Consider the following 16,952-nt stretch of genomic DNA (forward strand, 5'->3'; position numbering starts at 1 on the left):
GAAGCTCAGGTTTTCTGCATAATTTTTTAACAGATTCTGAATTCTAAAGCTTAAGTAAGTTTTAAGTAAATACTTATTAGTGTTATAAAATGTAAGCATCTTCACTATAAAAAATTGTAATGGTATGTAATGATGATTTGTTACCTTGGCACAGGCAGGATAACATGCAATTTCACATCAAGATTAAAAAAAAAAAATTCCTGGGCATGGTGGCGCACACCTGTAATCCCAGCCTCCTCAGGAGGCTGAGGCAGAAGGATTGCAAATTGGAGGCCAGCCTCAGAAATTTAGTGAGACTGTGTCTCAAAATAAAAAATAAACAGGCCTAGGGATATAGCTCAGTGGTAGCATATCCATGTTCAGTTTCCTGTACTGCCAAGACAAAAAACAAACAAATAAACAAAAAGCTAAGTTCAAGGGATCCAGTTCTTGTGCTCTGAGTATACAGTCTTAATCTAAAGGCAGCCATGTTAAACTATTGTTATAGTGTTTGGGTGATACAATTTAGACCCTATGGAATACAGAGTAAGGAATCTTATTTCAGGGAAGGAATTCCAAAGAAAGTTACACCTACAGTTGGTCTCAAAGAATGATTAGGTTTTAGACTTTTCTAAACCCATTTTCCTCTTAATATCCACTATTTCATTATAGGGAGCTGTGCTTCTGACTATGTTATTCTACTTATATATCAAGTGCTTTTCTGCAGGCCTTGAACCCTTAGGGTCAGCTCAAGGCAGCTGTCCTTCTTGGTTCCAGAAGTTCTCCTATACCTTCTACTTGTGGTATCTGTAGTTGTCCAGTTGAATTATGTAGCAGGAATCATGCCTTGTCCTGTTGTAACAGGGGTTGTTCACTTGATGCTTTGACTATATTCCTTGTGGCTTTGAAAGCTACATGCTTTCTCTTTTTCGCAATCTTCTTTTCCTTAAACTTCTTCTCCCTGATCTTCTTTTCCCTAAACTTCTCCTTTCTGATCTTTGTCCTTAATCTCATTTTCTCTGAATCACCTCTATAAAACCCCGTTACTGAGGATGAGCAGAACCACAGCCTTTGGGACAGGAGTCCTCTGTGTTTCTCCTTTGCTAGCAAAGCAATAAACCTTTTTTTTTTTTTTCTTTTTATCAAGACCATGTCTTCCTTATTGGATTGGCATCAAGGATGAGGACCAAGCTTTTGGCTACACTGTGTGTCTAGTGCAAGTCATAATTAGACCTTTCCAACTTCAAGCATAGCCAATCAGCGCCTGTGAACTGGATTTGAATATTCAATTAAACTATTTGGTACATTTCAGCATTTTGAAATGTTGAAACAACCACAGTCTCCTATCCCTCCCAGAATAGGTGAGGATAGAGGTGAATAGTTGGACAGAGTTGGTGAGGATAGACAGGTGATACTGAATGTAGGACTTATTTTGGAACTTGTCACAAATTTCACATCCAGTCTCAGTGTGGAGATGATTCTAGACTTTGCCTGTTTGACTCATTCAAATGCAGTCCACAGCCCTTCAGATCCCCCTCATGTCTCCATTAGAACATTAAAACTGCAGAGGGCATTTAGTAGCCCATCAGTCTTTAGATTAGTGTATTGGCTGATGCTGGCTGTCAGTGTAGCCTCCCTGGTCTCAGATGGAATCAACCCTTTAACCCTTTAACCATGGCTTTCCCTGGGAATCCTCCTCACTGAATAGTAGGCAGGGGCCAGTAAAAAACTCACCAAGAAGGTAGGACATAGAGGACACATACTTTTCTGGAGGTCAAATTCTGCACTTGTGAAGAGTAAGCTACTTGGAGATCTAATCTCAAGGTCTTTCTACAACTTCCTCTTACTTCTTCCCTCCTGCCTTGGGGGTAATGTCCTTGACAGGCCTGTAAAGATTGTTGGAACTTGATTTGTCAGGGTCATGACATGATGGAACTGAAGACAGATGCTTGGGGTGCAAATCCCTGCTGTGCCTCTGTCTCTGCTCATTAGTTTAGTGCAGTGGAGAACAGCATAGGCACTGGAGAGGCAGCTGCAGGACCCCCATTCAAATGGCCTGACCTTCCCAAGAGTCCATTTGATTGTCTGTAAAGTAGAAATCATGGCTCAGGATGGTGGCACATAATCCCAGTTACTTAAGAGTCTGAGGCAGGAGGATTGCAATTTCAAGGCCAGCCTGAGAAACCTTGTGAGACCCTGTTTCAAAATAAAATAAAAGGACTAGTGATGTAGATTAGTGATAGAGTATTTGTCTAGCATGTGTAAAGCCCCGGGTTCAATCCTCAGTAGCGCAAAAAATATAAAGTGGAAATCATCATGTCGAACTCTTTGAGATTTGCCTGAGTACTCAGTGGCATCAAGTTTTTCAAGACCTTAGCATAGGATACAGACATGTAATGAGTACTAACTAAATGGTAGTCTCTTGTAGTTATTATCTGTCATTCATTCACTAATGATTTATTCAGAATGTGCAGGCTGTGATGTTTTTAAGCTATCCTATGGAAACTCAACAGATCTCGCCTGATGAGGGGGGAAGATTAAGGGTAGCACAGATTTCACTTTGGTGGGGCAAGGAGGGCATGGACACGTGGGGGGAGTGTGGAGACAAGTGCATGTGTGGGGAAGTGCATGGGCCAGGTACGTACAGTTGTCTGGGCATGTGAGATTAGGAAAGAGGGTACAGTATTTGTTTAATTTGAATTCTTAGGTCTGAATTTTTAATACTCCAGGCTCCGCCCCACATCTCTTCATTTTATGGCCAGTTAGAATCTGTTGAAAAGTCTCTTTGCTAACTGTGTTTTCTTTACAAAGCCTTTCCTCATGCTTCCTTGGTTTGGTCCCTCCTACCCATGTGTCCATGTAGCTTTGTGAAGCTCTCACTTTCCTGGTGCTTTACAGCCCTCTTTAGACAGGAAGTAGCCAAGAGCATCCTGGTCACCATCATACTCTGAGCAGCAGTATTCCATGAACTCTGCTTGTGTATTGACTGCATTGCATTTAACACAGGCTAGCTGGCATTTCAGTGTGACACGTTTTGAAATAGTTTTGTCTTTGTTTTTGTTTTTAGTATTTGATAACAAAAGACTCAGTTCAAATAAAGAGAAGACACAATTTTGATTATTGCCTTGACATGTTCATTCCAGCAGTTTTAAAAAAAAACCTTTTACTTAAATAGGTTTCAGCAATACAGGAGTTCTTCCAACCCATAACTATCTTTTTCTTTTTTAGGACTATATGTTTGCATTATTGCCTTGATTTATTATGAAATGAATTGAAAAAAAAAAGAAAAATACAACTTTAATTTAGAAGCAGTTCTTGTTTGATCGTGGGACTTGCCTTTCTTTTTTTTCTATTAGCAATTGTTAAGCATAGTAATTAGACCCTGATTATAAAGGCTCCTCTGTGGGCAAGATGGCTAACTGTCTGCTTTCTTTTCTGCTGCAGGCAGTGGCCACCTGTGCAGAGACCCATGAACACAGTAGTTATGAAAGCCAGGCTGGTGGCCCTGGAGATGAAGGTCTGGAGCTGGGACCTATGGACACAGATGTCTATGTGGGTCTGAAGCACACTGCATTGTGGCCACAGGTGCCCTGCCCCAAGAACATGACAACAGCTCAGAATGGCCATGGGCAAGGTGTTGCAGCCACCTGTTCAGCCTCAGATCCAAAGGACCCCAGAATGGTGACTGTCCCGGCATGTCAGAATGGAAGCTGTAGGAGCAGCCCCAGCAGTGACACTGAAGCCCCCGAAGCCAGAGTCAGCCCTTCCAAACTCGTGCGTCTTTTCGCTGTGAGCCGGAAAAGAATGAGTGCCAATCCTGAGAGGCCCCGTTCCATGGTCCTGATGGGGAATTCTTCAACATGGAATGCACTGGCCTCCTTCCGGAAAATGGGATCTTTTAAAAAACTGAAGTCCTCTGTCTTTCAAGGAATTCAGAACCGGGAGGGCTTAGGTGCCTCAAAGGAAGATGCATCAGAACATGACCTGGGAAAAGCAATCCCTAATGGTGTGGGAATTGATGCTAGCAGATGTTCCTTGTTGGGACAGTCATGTGACCCCCACAGGGCAGGGGAAGGAGGTACATCCGATGGCTCTGACCCCGAGGACACAGACGATGCCTTCCAGAGGAGTACCCACCGCTCCCGCAGCATCCGCAGGGCCTATGGTCTGGGCCGCATCAATCTACTGGATTCTGAGAAACATCACACCCCTCAGAACCATGTTAGGCCCCTGTCCCCCATCATTCAGGAGCCCACCCTGTGTGAAATCCTAGTGAAGGACTCTGAAAACAACAGCATCATCTACAGGAGGAGCAAGAGCACAGACAACTTAAACTTTCTGAAGAAAAGTTCCTTCAAACGAAAGTCCACCTCCAATCTTGCAGACCTCCGAGCGGCTAATGAAAAGCAAACACCCCAACGGACCCTGAGCAGTTCATCTGCAGACTCCGAAAAACTTGGTGGGTCAGAGAGAAGGATGAAACGCTGGAAGAGCCCCATAAGGGCCAAGGACTTTGACAGAGTCTTAAAACTTATGAGCAATGTGACTGATGCTGCCTGGAAGAGAGAGGGTTCCAAGAATGGGGCCCCCTCCCCCAGTGAGGCAAACCTCAGACTCCGGCTGCACAGCAGGCTGCATGATGACTACTCACGCCGCGTGTCCAGCAGCACGGAGCAGGACAGAAGGCGAGGCGTGTCGCCGGGGCACAGTGCTGCTGCGTCCTGCCCCACAGCTCCTGGCTTCAGCTCTACCCCTTCTCAGGAGCCCCGCCTGGACGTTGACACAGCAGTGTTCCCTCTTGAAGCCCAAAGCTCCCGGGCATCAGAAAATGATGGTCCCTCTGCCAGCAGCCCCTCAAGTCCAGTTGACTTGAAAGTGTTGAGCAAAACCTCCAGTGAGCCAAATGCAGGCAGCCAGTTTACATTTGACCCCAGGCAGCCTCCCATCCCTCTCAGGCCCACCTCGCCCAAGCCCCAGAGCCCTCAGAGCCCAGGGACAGGAGGCACCAAGTGTCCCAACAGTCTCAGTGCATTGTCACTGAGTTCAGTGGAAAGTGAAGAAAGGACAGAAGATTCCACTCAGAGAGAGCCAAGGCCTGTGTCCTTCCAGGACTCGGTGCAAACCACATGTGGTGACGAAGGTGGCAATGGAAGTGGTAGTGGCAGCCACCCTCAGCTGAGCCTTTGTGGGACAGCCAGTCCCAAGGAAAATAAGGAAGAGGTAAGGGTCCAGGTAGAGGTCCCTCCTGTAGGTGGCCTTGCTGAGTGCTTGTCCACTATCAGTCTTCATCTCAGCTGGAGATTTCCATGCTATTCAGGGGTGTTGCTCTTAGTCCTTAACTGTCATAGTGACTGGTGGCCCTATGCTGATCATGTCATAGTTATTAGTGGGGATGGGAGTTGTCAATTTGCTCTTTACCAAGTTCAGAAGTAATTTCTATCTCTTTTTTGAAATGAATTGCTAATGTATCAAATTCCTTGAGGCAATATTTACCATCCATTCATTTTACTGAGTCTGCAGGGGTAGGGACGTTCTATGTGGCTATTAGGTGTTCTCAGTTTTTTGCATTTTTGAAACAATTTTTATTACCCAAATAGTTCTTTTTCACATTTTAAACTGTTTCCGTATCCTTTCCTACAGAGTTCTTATAAATATATTATTTGTGTTAGGAGACCATTACATGTTCTAAGTCTGTTTTATTTTCTAGGAATGAATTAGAAACATGTAGTTCAGTACCTGTCAACCCACAGATGATGTTTGTTCAAAGTGATTTTTATGATGGTTATTGTTCTTATTTTTAGACTAGAACTTAAAGTATCTCATGAATTGAATCAGCTAATAAACAACTGTCAGGCATTTCACATTCTGTCACACATCCAGACAGTTTTACTTTACTTTGTAATTTTCACTTTATAAGTACATTCTGTAACATTACCTTGCATAACTGAAAGATGGGGAAATGCATCCGTGTGTGTATATATTGCAAATAATTCTTCACATACATCATCAGAGTATTTCACAGTATGAATTGGCTTGCCATGGTGTGGGGGAACCCTAGAAACTGTTCTTTCCCTCTGATTTCTGGAGAAGACCTCTGTTTTGTCTGACTGTTAGAAGATGAACACCTAGATTTGCAAATACACAAGCAGCCAGTGGGACTGTCTAGTTTTGACCTTTGTTATCCAGAGATACCTAGATGATAGAAACTTCTGGAAAAACCCACAAAGTAGAATTTTTGTAGAGTACTTTTAGGAGATCCAAATCACCTTAAAGGATCCTTGGTGCTGGGGATCCCTGGGTAGCTAGAAAAGTGAGGCTGCCTCATAGTATGATTCTAGGTTACGATGGAGACCTGAAGGCCAGTCTGCATTTCAGAGCTCTCTCATATTGATGGCCATTTGCTCGTTTGCATATTTTGAAAAAATCCTGTGGAACAGTTGTAAGACAGAACTAGTTGCCAACCTTGGGAAGGACTTCCAGTTCAGCTGGCTGTGATTTTTTTTTTTTTCTTAATAATTTTATTTACATTTTGGTTTTTGGTGGACACAACATCTTTGTTTGTATGTGGTGCTGAGGATTGAACCCGGGTCGCACGCATGCCAGGCGATCGCGCTACCGCTTGAGCCATATCCCCAGCCCTGGCTGTGATTTTTTTAATTGACCAAAACTTTTATTCATTTCTGAGTGTGTTAGTCAGCTTTGAATGACTATAACAAAATACTTGACTTAGGCTACTGTGATGTCAAGAGAAGGTTATTTTGGCTCATGGTTCTGGAGGTTTAAGTCTAAGATTGGACAACCCTGATGTTTTGGGCTTCCGGCAAGGGTGCCACATCCTGGCAGGAGTAGGTGTCAGGGACATCTGAAGCCAGAAAGCAGGGAAAAGATGAGTGGGTTCCACAATTCCATTCTAGGGCATGTGCCCAGTGCTCTAAGGACCTCCTACTAGCCTAGCCCACCCCTTAAAGGTTCATTATATTTCCCAATACCTTGGGACCGAGCTTTTATATTGAACCTTTGGGGGGCATTCATTATCCAACTATAGCCTTGGGTAAGGTGAAGTATAATATTTCTTCCACTAGACACCCTGTTCTGCCCCACTGATGATTTGGAGCCCTGCCTCCCTAAGAAAGAACTTGTTTGTCTAGAGAGTTCTTTGTGTTAAAGATGGGATTTTATTTCATTTCCAAAATTAGTTAAAAAAATAGTTTGAATATTTTATTCCTGCTGGGTGTGTTGGCACACATCTCTAATCCCAGAAACTTGGGAACTTGAGGCAGGAGGATCACAAGTTTGAGGCCAGCTCGGACAACGTAATCAGGAAACCTTGTCTCAAAGTAAAAAGTTTTTTAAAAGGGCTTGGTTCAGTGGTAGATTGCCCCAGGATTCAATCCCCAGTACTGAGATAAAAAGAAAAGACAAAGAAAGAAAGAAAAGATTTCATCCTTGAGCATGTATTAAATAAAGATAAGCAAAAATTAGCATTACTTGCTCGGGTGATTTTGGCCATTCTGTATAGTTACACATGTATATTTGCTGATATTAGTTAAGTATAATTTGATTTCTACTCACAAGGGATCACCAAAGACAGAAAGTAAAAGAAACACTGGTATTAAAATTCAGTTTATTAGAAAGCTCAGATGTTGATGATTCTATAGATTTGCCTCAAGATGTTCATTGCATTTTTAGATTGCATTCATGTCCTCAAAATTCTTATGTAGCATATTAAGCTTCTTCTTTTACGCCTGTGCGCCCCTCTTCCCCCACAGTGCCCCAATAAGGGGAATTGTAATAATCTAGGGGTGCTCTACCACTGAGCTACATCCCCCAACCCTTTTTATTTTTTTATTTTGAGACAGGATCTCCCTAAGGTGCCAAGGCTGGCCTTGAATTTGTAATCCTCCTGCATTGTTAGGATTACAGGTGTGTATCACCACACCGGGCCCTCTTCAATTTTTAACAAAAATGTCAAAAAGAGAAAAACATAGGGAATGGAAACTCAGTAGTAGATACTTGCCTGTAATGCTTGAGGCCCTCAGTTTAATCCCAAGCACTACAAAGAGACAGAAAATATAATGATGGTTTACCCAATTTGTATCTTATATATTGGGGATCATCAATATTACTTACAGAGAAGTACTTGTAAACTATGACCTGAAGCCTTTAATTTTGACACTGAGAAACAGAAAACAAAGTGGAACAAATAAAACACTGCCAACTCCAAGGAGTCTAACCTTCAGGTTTTAAAAGCAGTTTTTAAAAAATTTCATAGCATTACAGAAAATTAAATTTTAGTCTTTACTATATTTTGATTCATGTGGTGTTACTTGGTATTTTGTTCATTGCAAATATGATTCTAGTTATAAGTTTAAAGCAAATTTAAGCAGTGTTCATTGTTCAATGTTCAAAGGTTGAAATCTGCATGTATTATGCTGTTATTGATAATGAAAATTATAGTGAACTCTCAATAAGGAAGAGTAATATTTAGAATTATTTATTTGTAGCATGCCACACTAAAAATGACAAAATCATCTTTTGGAAAATTATAAGCAGTTTAACAAGGTGGTTTATTCCTGTCAAAAAGAACTGGGGAAATGTCATGCTACTTTCATTTATAAGACACGTTCTACTCCTGCCACCTAGTGGTCAGCTTTGCTGTAATAACAGTTGACTAGGGGCTGGGGATGTGGCTCAAGTGGTAGCGCGCTCGCCTGGCATGCGTGCGGCCCGGGTTCGATCCTCAGCACCACATACAGACAAAGATGTTGTGTCTGCCGAAAACTAAACAATAAACATTAAAAAATTCTCTCTCTCTCTCTCTCCCCCTCCCTCTCCTCTCTCTCTTTAAAAAAAAAAAAAAAAAATTAAAACAGTTGACTAGGTCTCTAAAAATTGTTCCTTAGTTTAAAAGTGCAGTTTGAGGGCTGGGAATGTAGCTCACTGGTGGAGCTAGCTTGCCTAGCATGTGCAGGTTCCTGGATTCCATCCCTCGCACCACAGAGAGAGAGAGAGAGCATGCCATGGCATGTAAAATGACCATTGGCATTTAATAGTGCTGCCTGTTCATTTTAAAGGTGCAGGCACAGGTAAGCTATAATCTTCTGGTAAATTCTTCTAGTTTGAGATTTCAGTTTTGTCATTCAAATAATACTTAATCTTGGCCAACTGGGAAAACTTGAATATTTTCTTTGGCTTCATTTTTCCCAAGAGTAGAATGTGGAATTATCTGTATCTGCCTCAGAGGGTTATAAGAACCAATGAAATCCTGCCTGTTAAACAATTTAGCTTGGCATTTTAACACTGGCTGCCACTGTGTGGTTATCAATGTCTCTTTAGATGATTTGTTCACTCTTCATTGACCTGGCCTTTAGTTTGTTTGTTTGTTTGGGGGGTCTAATGCAGGGGTACTTAACCATGGCGTCTCATCTCCAGCCCTTTTATTTTTTATTTTGAGACAGGGTCTCAGTAAGTTGCTTGAACTTGAAATCCTTCTGTCTCAACCTCTGGAGTCACTGATTATTGGTGTGAGCCACTGTACCTGGCATGTTGACCTGGCTTGTTAAGACAGAGTGAAGTTAGGCTTTTTTTTTCCATATCTCTTTTTTGATATAATACTGTGTTATAGTCTTACAGGGGATTGAGAAGTAGTTTGGAGTCACTTTGTTTTATTTTTGTTTGTTTGTTTATTTTATTTATTTGTACTGGGGATTGAACCCAGGGTCAGTTAACCACTGAGTCACATCCCCTACCTTTTAAAAAAATTTTAATCTTTTCTTTTAAATAGGATCTCACTAAGCCCTTAGGGCCTTGCTAATTTGCTGAAGCTGGTTTTGAACTTGTGATCCTCCTGTCTCATCCTCCCAAGTCATTGGGATTAGGGTGTGTACCACCATACCTGGCTGATTTTTTTTTTTTTTTTTTAATGCCCAAGAGTTAAGTTCCAGCATACCCTAACGTTGATAGGTTCATTCAGTAATGCACCAAACCAAATTTGTTGAACATTTTCAGGTTCAAATGACCAATTAGCTATAGCTGTATTAAAGCAGTGTGGGTGATGTCAACATGATTAAGCCCAAATGTATGTATACCACAGGACAACTATGTAGAATGAAATAAATCCCACCAGAGAGGTAAGCAAAATGCTGCGAATTTCAGAAAAGTTTCAACTCTCATCCAATTGTATCAAATCAGTACCATTCAATAAAGACTGTGAATGATCAAATTTGATTTGAAGAAATGGGATTTCTACCAGCAGTTATGAAGAAGACAGGGGGCAGTTTGTTAAGGAACAGAAACTTGGGCAGGTGTGTAGACATTTCTGTTATTGTAGATAACAGGATATAACATAATTTGGTTTTATATAGTAGAATAATCCAGTTAAAGCCCGGTCACAAACACTTAAATTCCAGAGCAAAGTATCTATACAGTTCTTGGTAAACACTGAGAAGTCAAGGAACATTTTATGAACAGAGATGAGCCAGGCTCAGACCCGTTTTTAAGAAATCAATCCACCTTGAGTAGAAAAGGTGGTGGTGGTGGGGGCGGGGGGGCATTAGATTAAAAAAAAAGCTGTCAGGAGCCCAGAGGTGAAAAGAGCTTGAAATTGTTAGAGTTGACATGGGATAAGTAAAAAAGGAACAGGAGTGAATGAAACTTTGGAAGGCAAAGAACACATAATAAATAGTGAGATACTTTGTCAGTTAACACCTGCTGTGTGCCACATACAAGAAAAAGAGCGGTTTAAAAAAAAAGCTACAAAGCTGTCCTTATTCTCCTGGGTTCATAGTCTAACTGGCAGACTGCAGTGTATGCAAATTAGCATGATAATAGTGATAAGCGCTCCTCCTGGGAAAGTACAAAATGCCACAGGGGCACCAAAGGTTAGTAACTCTGGGACAAAAGTGGCACAATTAGGTAGAGACAGTCAAGGGGGGATCTTGAAGAAAGGGTAGGATGGGAGCACAGGGGTAGCAGTTGAGGAGTGGATGGGCCTTCCAGGCTGATGGGAAGACATGGAAGAAGAGACAGTCCCTGGACCTCAGCCCTGCTGCTTCCTATGTCTCTACATTTTTTGGCCATAAACTTGGGACTAGCAAAAGTTCCTACTGCACAGGTTGTTTTGAAGGTTAAATGAGATGGTGCATGTATTTAGCACCCCTAAATATGCTCTCATGGGAATTCAGCAGAGTGACTAATGTGTTGTGCTCAGTGTAACTCTTGCATGGGGTGGATGGGTGGGGAAGCAGGAGATAAGAGTGGTCGATAGGTCTGGCTATGATTAGGAAGGATCCTGCTTGGACCAGTGGACTTGAACTTCACCCTGCAAGCTGTGGAGAGCATTTGAGCAGGGGCCACAGAGGGACTTGTGGGACTGAGACTGACCAGGCAGCTGTGTAGGGAGGGGTGGATGGGGTCGGCCAGGATCACAACAGTGATCCTAACTAGTCTTAGTCCAGAGGCCTTGAGACCTGTACTAAGGCTGTGGAAATGGAGAGGAGGGAATGGGTTCCAAAAGTACTTAGCAGTTTACATTTTACATTTAAGTGTATGAATGTTTGTGGGGAGAGAGAGGGCAAAGATGACTGTGACCCAGAGGTAAATTGTGTTGGGATGCCAGTAGTCAAGCAAGCCATCATCACTATGGTCTGGAAAGAGAAAGGAAGGGATTTTTGTGGTACTACTGCAAGCTACAGTATCATCAAAATAAATTCTTCCTTCTGTGTATAGTAATAGAATGATCCAGCAGGTGAACAGGGGCTGGATTTGTATTCAGGCCTGCTTCCATTTTGAATGAGCATTGTGGAGTTTAAGGATGGTGATGGACACTTCAGATACAATGATAGCTCCAAGGTCAAGGTGCTCATCCCATAGATTGATCAGAGGTGTAGATCCATGATACAGTGTCAGCGAGGCATTGCAGTTCAGGTTGTTCAGATTGCTAGTTGGGAGATTAAACAGTTGAGAAGTTATCAATAGCGATTTTACAGAGCTATTCCTAGAACCAGAAAGACAATGCTGCATTATAGAAGCAGAAAGTCTGCTCCAGAGTTTAGTAGTTTTATGGAGGTAGAATTTGCATAACATTAAATGAATCTGTTGTAAGTTTGTTGATTTTAGGAAACGTATAACCTTAGTCAGTTAAAGCATATTTACATCTCCATGAAAAGTTTTAGCCCTTTTGTAGTTAATCCTTATTCTCACCCCAAACCAGGCAACTGGTGTATGTCTGTGTACTTTTTACTAAGTGAACAATTCAGTGACATTTGCTAATTTATGGAGTTGTGTAGCCAGTAGCATTATCTAATTTTAGAAATTTCTATCACCCCAGAAAGAAACCTCATGCCCATTTGCAGTCCCCTTTTATTCCCAGACAACCCCCATCTAATTGTTATCTTAATTCTGGACACTTCCAAAAACATAATCATGTAATATGTGATGTTTTAGCACTAGCTTCTTTCACTGACCATATTCTCAAGATTTACCTGTGCTACAGTATACATCAGTACTTCATTGCTTTTTTTGGCCAAATAATATTCCATTATATGGACAGAACACATTTGTTTATGTATTCATCAGTCAGTACAGACTGGGGTTGTTTCCACCTTTGGGTTAGTATGTATAAACCTGCTATGAACATTGATACACAAGTTCTTATGTGGAAATATGATTTTTCTTTCTCTTGGGTGAATACCTTGGAGCAGAATTGCTGGATCATTTGCTAATTCCAATTTTGACCATTTAAGGAACCACAAAAGTTGTTTTCCTAAATAATGGACCATTTTTGATTCCCACCAGCAAGATATGAAGACTGTAGTTTTCCCACATCTTTACCAGTGCTTGGTGTTCTGGATTCTAACTCTTCTAGTAGGTATATAGTGGGGTTTCCTTTTGGCTTTACTTAGCACTTCTCTAATGACTAATGATGTTGACCATCTTTTCATGCACTTATTTGTCCTTTATATAGCTATTCAGATCTTTTGTTCCTAACTTTATTATATTTTTTATTGTCTTATTATTGAGCCACTGAGATTTCTTTAAATATCCTGGATACAAATTGTTTGTCAGGTATATGATGGATTAGAGTTCTCCAGAGAAATAGAACCAATATATGTGTGAAATTTACTGTGGGAATTGGCTGATGTGATTGATCATGGAGACTAAGTCTCACCATCTGCCACTGCAAGCTGGAGTCCCAGGAAAGCCAGTGGTATAGTTCATTACAAGTCTGAAGGCCAGAGCGTGAATGCAAGTGTGAGGATCCAGCATGAGTTGTGGAGTTAAAGACCCAAAACCCAGGAGCTCCAACATCCCGGGGCAGGAGGAGATGGATGACCCCACTCAATGAGAGAAGGGAATTCTCCATCCCTCAGCCTTTTTGTTCTATTTGGGCCCACTAACAAACTGGATGATGCCCTCTCCTGTTGGTGAGGGTAGATCTTCCTTACCCAGACCACTGACTTCAATGCCAATGTCTTCTGGAAACATTCTCAAAGACACACCCATAAATAATGCTGTACTAACTATATGGGTATCCCCTAGCTCAGTCAAGTCAACACATAAAATTAACGTATAAATTACAAATATCTCCTCTTAGTTTGGCTTGCCTTTATTTTATTCAATCATGTCTTTCAAAGAGTAAAATGTTCCAGGTTCTCAAAGGTTGTAGGTTCTCAAACATTCTCTCTCTCTTCTTCCCTCCCTCCCTCCCTCCCTCCCTCTCCCTGTCTCTCTCTTTCTTGTTTTATAGTAGTATTGGGAAGGGAACCTAAGGCTTCCAATATGCAAAAGCAAGTGCTCTACCACTGAGTCACACACCCTCATCAAAGTTTCTAGTTTTATTAAAGTCCAATTACAAGCTTCTTTGTGCTTTTACTGTTTAGAGGTAAGAAGTTTTTGATAATCCCAAGGTCACAGAGATTTTTCTCCTAGATTGTCTTCTGAAAGCTCTTAGGCTGCTCCATTTTTAGTGATTTTTGTGTATCCTGTGAAGGTTAATTCTTTTAATTATGGACATCCAGTTTTCTCACCTTCACCTATCAAACTGCCTCTGGTTTTTATGCCACAGAGAATGCGAGTTCCCATACTGCATTGGGTTCTCATTCATTTTCTCTGACGAAAATGTCCTAGAATTTGAATCATAGTAATTGCATTTGCAATTGGAAAGAGCACTTTAAAATATAGTTTTAGTGCATTTAAAAAATACTTAGGGGGGGATGTTGGGAGTATAGCTCTGTGGTAGATTCTAGCATGCACAAGACCTAGTTTTGATCCCCAGCATTTACTGGTTTGTGTTTATACACGCGTGTGTACGCACATGCGCGCACACATGTTTGAATTTAACATTTTGTTACAGATACATGTGCTGTGACTCTCAGTGTAATATTTCCTAAATACACACACACACACACACACACACACACTCCTAAATAGCAACCCTGAATGGGAATTCAACAGATATTTTTCTTTCATGGGTGCATTTTAGTGGGATTTGAAAACAAGTAATATGATTTTTATTAGTTATCTTTGTGTTAGCTTAAATTTAGCTTCTCCTAGAGTGTTTTTAGTTGTGTGGTATGTGTGTCTGTCTTTGTTTTCTTTTTTCGTTTTGCAGGAAAAAATTCCTAATGTGAAAAAGGATCTCTTGTAGAAATAAGAAATCAGAAATTCAGATCATGAGTTTAAAGGGAAAAGTAGCCTTTTACTTTAAAAATTGAGTCATTTTCTAACTCTCCTTTTTAAAAGCAGTTTCCACTTGCTCTGAAAAGGTTTATGCTCATTATTACATACAGAGACACTCTTTTTCCAGTGAAAAGTTTCAAAGTATTTCTGAATGGGTTCTCTGCATTTGACCCCTTATAAATTTAAAAACCTATCCTAAGATTATTTTTAAAATTATAAAATCTAAAGGAAATGATAATATATGCACGTAGTTTTTGAACCTTACAGTGGCTCATTTCTAGAATAGTTTTTCTTTAGTGAATTATCAAATAGAATTTTCTCATTAAAAATAATGGGAAAAGGAGATGGAATCACATGCCCGAACATCTAAGTAAAAGGCTCTTTGCTAACTTTTTAAAATTCGCATATAATGTTTGTACTTACTTATGGGATATAGTATTATAGTTTCTCTCTCTCTCTCTCTGATTATTGAATAAGGATAATTCCATTGCCAACTTTTTTTTTTTTTTTTTTTTATAACTTAGAGACAGGACCTTGACCAGTCATGTTGATGCAGTCTCAGCAATTCAGGAGGCTGAGGCAGGAAGATGGCAAATTTGGGGCCAATGTTGGCAATTTAGTGAGACCCTGTCTCAATAAAAAGGGCTGGGAGTATAGCTTTGTTACTGCTACTGCTTTTGCTTGCCTAACATGTTTGAGGCCTTCAATTCAATCCCTGTACTGCCAGAAAAGTGAGAGAGATGGGCCACGATTGGGGGACAGGAGTCCTCACTTGGTTGCCCAGGCTCAAATGATCCTCCTGCCTCTACCTCACTAATAGCTGGGATTACAGGCTTAGGCCACTATGTCAGACTTGAGAGTTCTTTTCACTCATTGAATGCAGTGGCCCTTTGCTTTTTTTTTTTTTTTTGGTAGTACTTGGGATCAAAACCAGGACTTCATGCTGCTAGGCAAGTGTTCTAACCACATCCTCCTGTTTTTCCTTTATTCAGTTCAGGTGACATTGCTCACTTTATAGAAAATACTATAATACCTATTTTTAATCAAGTATAAATAATATTATACATCGTGTGTGTGCGCGCACATGCATGTGTGCTTTAAAAAATATATTTTTGCAGTGCTGGGGAATCAAACCCAGGACCCCAAGCATGCTAGTTAAGTGCGCTACCACTGAACTACAGTTCAGCATATTATGGTGTTATTCGTGATAAACATTCTGAAGTTTTTGAAACACTGGGCTAGGGGTGATGATCAATATTTGAGTGTTTGCATAGCCTGCGTAAGGTCCTGAGTTCAATGCTCAGGACTGTAAACTAAACAAATAAAAAAGTTTTCTTATTTCTTTTAATTATGGCCTTGTTTTAATTTTGGGGTAGCGAAAGGCAAACTAAGATCATAATGCACTAATAAAAACATTTATTAAAATAAAGATATACAAAGAATTTTTAGAGTTTTGGTAAAATTCTAAAATACAGGAATGTGAATGTCATTATTCTCTGAGGGAAATTTTAGCTTGATGATTTAGAAATTGGTTCCAGCATATCTATTTTTCTCCTGTTCTATTTTTCTCTCCCCAAGCTTCCCTGTAACAATTAAGATCAAAGAATATTCAGGGTGGGAATTAATTTCCAGCCCTGTGGGTGACAGATGTGCATTTTGATGTGTCTGCAGTGATTATTGGAAGGGATACTGTAGGTTTCGTTGGCAGAGAGGCAGGAGTATAAAGGACTGTAGGTCACTCTGTAACCTGAATATCACCTGTTTCTTGCACCTCTCACAGTATGGGGAAAAGGCAACCATTTGGCATGAGTTCTCCCTTTATTTAGAATGACCCAGTGCTGCCTGGTGAAGAGAAGCTGGGGAGTTAATTGATGCAGGGAATTAGAAGGAGGGACTGGCTGTTGGCATGATAGTCATTAGGGCTCAAATTTCTCTTTTTCTGAATACATAAACATATCTTGATTCTTGCCTTTAACCCTTCCAAATAGGATAATTTATCTGAGATCTTATAATTATTTTTCTCAGCCATTTAAAATCCTGGGACATATAGTTGCAGTACACACAGAATGGGCCTATGCAGGGTTTTGCTGATTACAACACATTAATTTTCATTTAAGGGGAATTAGGTAATGAGCTGTACAGGTTGAGCATCCCCAATCTGAATATCTCAAATCCAAATGTTCTAAAAGCTGGGCATGATGGTGTATACCTGCAGTCCTAGTGATTCAGGAGGCTAAAGAAGAAGGATCACAAGTTCGAGGCCAACTTCAGCAACTTAGACATTGTCCCAAAAT

The 16,952-nt window shown here is 40.8% G+C and overlaps 1 protein-coding gene across 4 annotated transcripts in view; it reads left to right on the forward strand.

Annotated features, from left to right (window-relative positions):
• Spata13 (spermatogenesis associated 13) overlaps positions 1 to 16,952 on the forward strand; it is a 340,611-nt gene that overhangs the window by 257,795 nt on the left and 65,864 nt on the right. For all 4 annotated transcript variants that reach the window (XM_048801269.1, XM_015498706.2, XM_048801270.1 and 1 more), the window contains one exon: positions 3,424 to 5,199. In XM_048801269.1, the coding sequence (XP_048657226.1) occupies positions 3,424 to 5,199 (1,776 nt within the window). Of the gene's footprint in view, positions 1 to 3,423; positions 5,200 to 16,952 lie in introns of those variants that run through there.

This window comes from Marmota marmota, unplaced genomic scaffold, assembly GCF_001458135.2.
Source record: "Marmota marmota marmota unplaced genomic scaffold, marMar, whole genome shotgun sequence".
Lineage (NCBI taxonomy): Eukaryota > Metazoa > Chordata > Mammalia > Rodentia > Sciuridae > Marmota > Marmota marmota.